Genomic DNA, 8820 nt, shown 5'->3' on the forward strand with positions numbered 1-8820 from the left:
CAGCTTTCTCATAAATCAAACTTTCGAGAGAAATCAACTGAATTCGGAGGGCAGTTGGATGGATACAGCTGCTTGCTTGAGAATAGTTCTGCTATCGGATTGTTTTTGCTTTCCTTTTAGCTGGTTAAGATGAGGGGAAAATGCAAAAGGTTTTATAAAAGCATTCAGGCTGCCTCAAAGAATTATAGAAACAGAGATACAGCACATTTAAAGTTTCTGAAAATCTCAATGAATGGTTCAGCTTGTATGGAGCCTGTTTGTTTTGTTCTTGTTTTTGTTTTTGCTTTCAATATAATTAACATCCTAAACCATCATTTTTTCCCCAATATTGAGGTATTGAGGTCTGATACAAGCTATATTAAGGTTTATACAGCTATACTAGAGACAGACACGCCCACACCAGAAAGGGAACTATAATGCGTATATATCGACATTTTCACTAGGAGGGTGCAAGAACTAAGTTTGTTTTAAAGTCAGTACCCAATTAGTAAAACATGGACTTCCCTAAAAGTTGTATTCTTATTTTTACTAACTCCTGAATAAATTGTTGTTGAACAGCTTTTGAGTGGGGATACAAGGGTACAGCTTTTCAGGTAGGTACCAGGTAGCTGACGTTACCAGCCAGCCATCCATCCAGCCAGCCATCCATCCAGCCATGCGGGACAGGAAAGAATGCAGAGGGGCTGATGAAGCCTGGGTGATTTACGCTGGTTTACGGAAGTGAGATGACAGAGACCGATAACCTCGATTCGGTCGCTACCTTCTTCACAGATAATGATGACATTCTGGGAATTGATAGATTGGACATTGATCCTCTAGCTCCACGATGGTGTGACATCTCCTTCTAACTGTACTTGAGGAAGGCTGTTTCATAATACATTTGCCTTGAGCGAGTCTAAAGCTGAAAGATAGAATTTACATGTACGCATCTGCAACTGCCTCTTGAAATTCCTGTACTTGCCGGTCTCACACATTCAAGTGGATTTTTATTCACATTCCCAACAAGAGCCAATAAATTCAAACAAGCTGATGTTTTCAAAATGACAAGTATGCTAGCATTATTAATGTCACACTGAAATTTCTCTACTTAGTCAAGACAGAATCATAACATTTTAAAAAGTTTTCAAGGTTCAAAGTAACACCAAAGACAAATCAATCCCTGTCTTTGTCCTACTAATGTACATGTACATCATCAGATTCTTGAGGTCAGTCAGTCTTGCACATAGAAGATGGATCTTCATGCCCCACTCAATTTCAAACTTGGAAATTACGTCCTTGTTCACACGTTAAAGGTATTACAAAGTTTTGGGAAATTTTGAAAAATGGGTGGATAGTGATTCTTTACAATTCTGATATATTTGGATGCACCTGTGGATGTATTAAAAGCACTAAAAATTCTAGCCCCTAAAACGCTTCTGCTTTCGAGAAAAATTGAATATAAAGATTTACCGGTGCTCCCGGTAAATTTGATAAATTTCAAATAGCTCCTACGGCCGTACTATGGTAGCTGCGACCATGAAAATCTCAGAATATGTAGTTGTAGTATATAATTTGCGAACGGGAATAGCTATTCAGTCGATATTAGTCAAGAAACATTGTTTTATAGCTTAATTAATATCTTGACCTTGAGAGGGAGCTATACAACATAAAGTGGTTTATTATTAATGATTTCATAACTTAAGACTCGATTTCGACCGCGACGACGATCACTGAATATTGTAGGATCGCATATGCTTCCAATATGTTCATTTGAACCAAATTCATGACCCCATACCAAAACTTTGTATTACCTTTAAGTGTTAAACCCACCTCTGCAAACTAAAATGACATTTTAAACATAGTGCACTCTGCATTGCTGTACTAATTACTCTTAGGGCCACCTTTGCATGCAGCTACCTCTTTCTCACTTCAACCTATCATTCATTTAAATGTGAATGTTTTAAAAAATAGGTGGTTAACTGCATCGAGTGTGAATGAGGCTTGGGGCCAGGGTTGTTCATCTTACCTGATTGGTGTTTCGTGTTCTACCCCATCCTCTCCTGCTTGTATCTGAGCAAAGCACCATCCTCCTGGGCTGGGGTAGCAGGTATTGTTCCGTGTAATCTCTGGACAGTGTTCATCACAATAGCAGTACAACATTTTGGTTGCTAGTACTGTCAAAGAAAGAAAAAAGGGAGGGGTCATTTAATAGAGGAATGGGATAACAGGTATTGTTTCCTATAGTCTCTGGACAATGTTCTTCACCATAGCAACTCAGTTGCTAGACAAAGAGAAAGAAGAGAGATTGTAATTACATGGTTAAGGTAACAGATAAATATAAGACCTATTGTTTCTGGCAGACTTTGGAAAGTACCCATCATGGTAAAGTAGTCTGCAAATCATTCGTTGATTGAGAACCAGAGCTAGAAAGGCATTAACTCCATGCTGAAGTCCATGTACACCTTTCTGACTCCCAGTAGAAGACACTATGTATCTTGGTTGTTCAGTGGTGCAAAAAAAAAAAAAAAATCTTTTGTCTTACTCGTCCTTTGTTTACAAATATCCTAATAATTTTCCCTTGTTTTTAATTATATATTTTACATTAAAATACAAAATGCATAAAAACTACTGTGTATTTTACTGTTTTAGTTTCATGACAAAAGACTGTCCTGTTAAATGCCTTTTGCATTATATCCATGTACAGGTAGATACCAACTCATATTTTGACCACAATGAGATCAATTACAATTTATTCACAAATGCTGTCACTTATTACATTCCACATATTGAGGCATGTCTGCATGCAGTCCTCCACAAAACCCTGAGACCAAAGTTATCATAATTCTGTCGCATTCTTGTCACACAAAATTCTATTGATCCGACATCCAAGAAATGATTGATTCATCGACCGAACATGCAGGACACATATTGTACATTCTACGCATACAAACATGTGTGGATACAACCATTCAAGAACATTGAAGAACACAATGAAAGATGATGGATGGATCAAGAAGTGTCAATGAAAATGACCTGGAAAAAAGACAGACACACCTTCATAATATCGCATGTACGTGTACGACATTGTGCTGGCTGAGCTCCCGGCCTTCTCAAATCAAATTGTGGAATTCCCCTCCTGCCTCCTCTCTAGGATACTGTCTTGGGATAAGATAGCTTCAGCTAGGATATTGTATCCTTCTCTTCTAAATGCCTTGAAGTGTAAAACACACCAGGACAAAACCAGGATTGACTCCCAACACCAGCGAACAAGTGAGGTTGCAGTGCAGATCTACAACCGAACTCAACAAAGCGGCACAAGTTCTCTCCTCTAATAGCATCCAAACGCACTACTTGTAAGTCAATCCAAAACGATGAGTAATTCATACATAAATTCCATGCTATTAAAAAGCTGCATGCGCACTCAAAATACATGTAGTTGAGAGAAAAAGGCGGCATGCTGCAGCTAGTTCCATCACTGCCTGATGGCTTCTAGCCCCGATGGGAAATTCATTCATAAATTGAGTGGAGGGTTTACTCTGGTAGATGTAAATTCTAAACATGAATGAATGAGACAGGATGAGACAGGAGCGTAGTATCATGAATGAATATTGAAGAGGAGATCATTTTTCAAGTTCCCATTTTAAAGTGATGATTGCTATAAATCTGTCATTACAAGTATATTTTAACAAGATCTTATGAGGAAACATCATACCAATGAACATGTACATGAACATTATTTGAGGGGAATAATAGTTACCCATTATCTCTGGGAACCGGGTAGTGCATGCACAAGCCTAGTAGGAAATTGAGAGTATTCTGAGTCAAAAGAATAGTGTACTGCTGAATCTCAAACACCAACCATATTAGACCGACTATATATGCACATGTACATGTACACGTAGGCAAAGCTATACACTAAAAAGAAAAGAAAATTGAATGGTAATATAGGTAGTCTCCTTCAACATAAAACATCAACTAAAGAGTAGAATGTACATCAGCAATTGTACACGTATGTACACTGTATAGGCCTAGAAACACTATACATTAAACATGTCCACTAGAGTGAATGTATGGGACAACAGTCTCCATGATATTTCAACTTTTGCCTTATTCTGATTTTCTCTTTCCCTGCTGGTGCATTACCAATGAACCCCATGGTCCCCGTTTACCACCCTCCCTCTCTCTCTGTTTATATCCCATCATGCCTTGCTAATCGACACAAAATGAATTTACAACAGGAAGTATTCTTAGCATGGCGATATTTATGTTCACTCCAGGGAAACAAAAACATGGCATTCAAACTCTGGCTCCGGCCATAAAACTGCATTTACGCTGAGCCAGTCAGCTTGAAAATTGGGAGGATTGTGGAGCATTATTGGAGGGTGCTTTGAGCGAGTCACTGGAGCCCCTATGAATAGGAGAGGATACAGCATGTCAACCTTTCAGACAATGGACGGGCCACCAGAACTAGCCAACCGCAACCAGAGATTGATGACGAGGAAGATGAATGTCAAAACTCATACAAATGGGTGGGTGAAACGATCAAAAAAGAATTAAGAAGAAAACAATAACAATTTCCAAAGTGCACCCCTATAAAATGTAGCTGTGTTGACACAGATGTACACATTTAGAAAATGTCACACCAGTACCCTCATGTACATCGTAGTCTACAGAACGACGTACATGTACCATGAAAAAGCCCTGGAAGTATTCATACATGTGCATGGTATATTTCATGTAAGAAATTACTGATAAACCAAACAGACATCAATTGAGCTGGATCGACTTGATCAAATATAACTTGAGATCAGATTGAATGCTTCGTCTTCTCAAAATCTTCATGAAATGTACAAAGGACTCTAGATGAACTGATGGAGATCCTATAATTTCATTATTAGCGTTTATACCTTCGTTACGTGTCTACTTCTGAATGATTTTCATAAATGCATATTATCTCATGCAGGTTTACACACACTGCACCATGCAGCATCATTTTAACCCCAACATTGATGGCCGTTTCAGGACTCTTCAAGGAGCTGGGTCACTCTGGTGTAAAGGGTGCAAGAAAGGACCTGGTTTTCACTCCCATGTAAATGCTGTATTAGTCATACCCTTCAACCTCAGAAACCTAATCTGTTCCTCATGAAAAAAGATGGAGAAATCACCAATAATGTCAGCCAATAAAACATGGGGTCGCTCTCACAAAATGTGTCACTCTGATGGGAGAGCGAGGGCACTTGTCATTCGACCAATGGTCGGTGTGGCTACTTCCTAGTTCAAGTGCCCTGCTGACGAACCTTGCAGAATTTTGAAAGGTTTAGCAGAGAATAAGTGACATCCCGATCTCTGTACATTATTACATCTTCAACACTTTGTTGGTTTCTTGAAGATTTCTTTTTAAAGAAGGAGAGGGAAAATAGGGTGGCATCACAAATCTTAAATCTGAAGAACCAAACTCATTTTCTCTTCCTCTGTACTTAAGTGTGCCTGTCCAATTTCAGAATGTGTTAAATCAACCTACCGGTACTGTATGCTGCTTTACAAAACAATGAAATCATTCAAAAAACATTCATCCTTAAACTTTTCTTTTCTGATTTATTCCCTTAAATAAAGTTACAATAATCATGAAGTGCTTGCAGTAATATCTTTTACCGGTACTGATGATGATCTTTGCCTTTCAGTTTCCCCCTCGTTTTCTCTCTCTGCCACTTTTGCTCACTCTCACTCTCCCTCTCTGTCTCTTTGTGTCCCAGTTGTTCAATCATCCTCACCCTCATGTTTCTTTCAGGGAGAGAATTCCAGTTATGACATTCTCACATTGAATGTACTACTATGATGAAGCACTTGACAGCGAGATTTGACAGGCCTGGCTTATGAATCACTTGACTTGTGTTTAAGCACTGGGATTAAAGCCGTCAACAATCGTCCATCAGATTGATCAGAATTACAATGATAAATGCCCCCAACCTGCCCTCTCGGAGAGCCAACCCCTCACTCTTATCCACCTCATGTTTTCATGTTTTCTTTCTTTCCTGTATTCTTTCCAATATCAATAATTCAAAATTAAGTCATCTTCTGAGAGGTATAAAGACGGAAAGATATCAACTCTGTATGTACATAAAAATGGCTTTTCAGACCTTCTGACTCAAAGCAGATTTGTATTCTTTTATGGTAGACCACATTTGAAACAACTATATAGTAGTCTCTGAATAAATTTTCTGTCTGCTTCTATTGATTTGAAACTTGTACTAAGTTCAACATAACTCAATCAAAGCTACAAAATAGCAATAATGAATATAGCTGTTGAAGAAATCACAGGCTTCTAAAATACTGTGGCCCGAATTCACAAAGGAGGTTTGTCGACAAACCTAGGTTTATCGACAAACCTAGGTTTATGTGCATCATATGACGCGTTTCGACGATATGACGCACATAAACTTAGGTTTGTTGACAAACCTCCTTTGTGAATTCGGGCCTTTGTCTTTGGGTATAAAAAACCCCACAAAAAACCTGTGAATTGGATTGAAGAATGATCAACATTTAGAAAAATATAGGCTAAAGGCTAGCTACAATCTGATCAAATGTGATTTACACAACGCAATACTCGATAGATATGGGCAGCAGAGATTGTCAATACGCAGAATTCCTTGGATTCTGGATGTCTTGATCCATCGACTATTTCCAAGCTCGACCTTTCTCCTACATGTACATCACATTTTCCACAATTCATTGCAATGTGGCTTTAATATAAGAGAAGCCTTTAGAAATATAAAAAATCAAAGTAGTTTCATCAAATTCCATAAAGCATTGGAATTGTAAACATACATCTGTAGAGCTCATATATTTTGAAACGCCAGAAGAAACTCCACCAGTTTTTGCAGTGTAAATGCTCACGTATAAAACATCAGTGAACTATTTTTTTAAAATAAGATATATCTCTCCATGCCATCGCATGCAGAGCATTGTAAAGTGGCGCATGCTAGAAGTTCACCAAACAAAAGGGTTAGACTGATGGGTCTTTTTATGGGTTTTTCCAGAAGTGTAAGTGGTAATTTAAAAAAGCGATGGTTTTTCAGATTGGTCTTTCTGCATTGTAAATGGGCCTCATGATGGTGCCAACCAAACCAATGTAGTGCTGTAAATCTGCAATAACATGACAATGGACTTAACAGCATCCATTGACTGACACGTACGATTATCAACAAATGGAATTGCCATTAAGAACTCCAATTGATGTTGTCATTGATCAACCTACATCAAATTCAAAAGCCAGTCACCCCAACACCTCTCACAAAGCGAATCCTTATTCCCTCAACTCACTCATTGCACCTATCTCCATTCCATTATCACATTTTCTATTGTGTCTTGTTTAGTGCTGTAACATCACGGATATCTCCAATTCCGTTTAACCGCCAGTCAAAACCGGACGGTTTTCGGTTAAACGATTTTAAAAAAAAAAATTAAAAAAAAAAAAAAAAAAAAATAGTTTTTTTTTTTTTTTTACCGACTCTGTCGGCAACTTTCATTTAACTGCGAGGTGCATTTAAAGGGGGCCGATTTGTGCTTGTGAACTTGTCACAAATAATAGTAACAATGTTATTTTTAGAAGAATGTGTAAGATCATTAATGTAAATTAAAAACAGTAGAGGACCTAGGACAGAACCTTGTGTAAAAGTTGGATGAATTATTATTATAAACTACATATTGAGATGAGATCTATTACATAGATTACTTTCAAACCAAGATGACAGACAAATTGGAGTGTTGTTCTAGTTTTGGAGTGGTGAGTCAACACACAAATTACTGAGCTGGGAGACATTGCCAGGCATAGTGCCAGGTGGAGGGGCATAAATCGAAACTTTAAAAAAAAAAAAAAAAAAAATTATTAAAAAAAAAAAAAAAAAAAAAAAATATTAAAAAAAAAAAAAAATCGGGAAAACGAAACCGTCCAATTGAAAACGGAATCCGCCATGGGCGGTCGGATACCGGACGGTTAAACGTTTGACTACAGCACTAGTCTTGTTGATAAAGCACTTCACAACATTTTTTGACAACTTGGATTATGGATGGGTGGAACTGCGATTGAGAGCTGGGATTTAACTTGTCAAGATTCCAGATATTAATTCTGTTCAAACTGCAAGCTAATACACAACTGTAATTGGTCCGAGCCTCAGAAATTATTGAAATGTGTCCACCATTTCTTTTTCTTCTTCTTCTTACTCCTCCTTTTCCTCCCTCTTCTTCTCATGGGCCCTCTTTCCTCCATATATGTTCTCCATTATATCTAAAACTGTTGGAAACATTTAATTTGCCTATTAAATATTCAGGGAAATATGGTGACATGGTCACTCATACAACAAAGTAACTCTTATGGGGAAGATAAGAATGGTCATACTTTGCTTATAATAAGGTCAATTTAAAATCAAATAATAGATCAAACTTGATGCTCTATTAAAGTACTATTCCTCAAATCTTTTTTCCAATATGCAGGGCACACATGTACAGTGTATCCTACGTAAGTAAAATAATTTGATTGGGTTATTCAAGTGCAGTGATATAATCTCCAGAGGCCTAAATTGCTTAAATGTTGATGAAGAGATAAATCTTTCAAAATTTCCCCACATCTCAGTCATCAGCAAAATGTACAATGAGAAATCAAAGACGTAGACAAAATGAACATATATATTCACGATAACAACCAAGTATTCAAGCATTTTAGATAAAGAATTTGGGAGCACTCAAGATTTGTGACTCATCTCTCATAATCTCTTTCATTACTGCAATTTCTCATAAAGACTCCCTTAGAAGGGAGATGTTTTTCATGGAAACAAAGAAAAACAT

At 37.5% G+C, this 8820-nt stretch overlaps 1 protein-coding gene across 1 annotated transcript in view; it reads right to left on the reverse strand.

Annotated features, from left to right (window-relative positions):
* LOC592872 (bone morphogenetic protein receptor type-1B) overlaps positions 1–6035 on the reverse strand; it is a 35812-nt gene extending 29777 nt beyond the window's left edge. Inside the window, exons 1-2 of the mRNA XM_792376.5 lie at positions 5632–6035; positions 2006–2153 (exon numbers count right to left, since the gene is read on the reverse strand). Of these exons, the coding sequence (XP_797469.4) occupies positions 2006–2139 (134 nt within the window). The 5' untranslated portion in view covers positions 2140–2153; positions 5632–6035. The remainder of the gene's footprint in view (positions 1–2005; positions 2154–5631) is intronic.
* Between the last annotated feature and the right edge of the window lie 2785 nt (positions 6036–8820).

Source organism: Strongylocentrotus purpuratus, unplaced genomic scaffold (genome assembly GCF_000002235.5).
Source record: "Strongylocentrotus purpuratus isolate Spur 01 unplaced genomic scaffold, Spur_5.0 spur5_scaffold_10, whole genome shotgun sequence".
NCBI classification, from domain to species: Eukaryota; Metazoa; Echinodermata; class Echinoidea; order Camarodonta; family Strongylocentrotidae; genus Strongylocentrotus; species Strongylocentrotus purpuratus.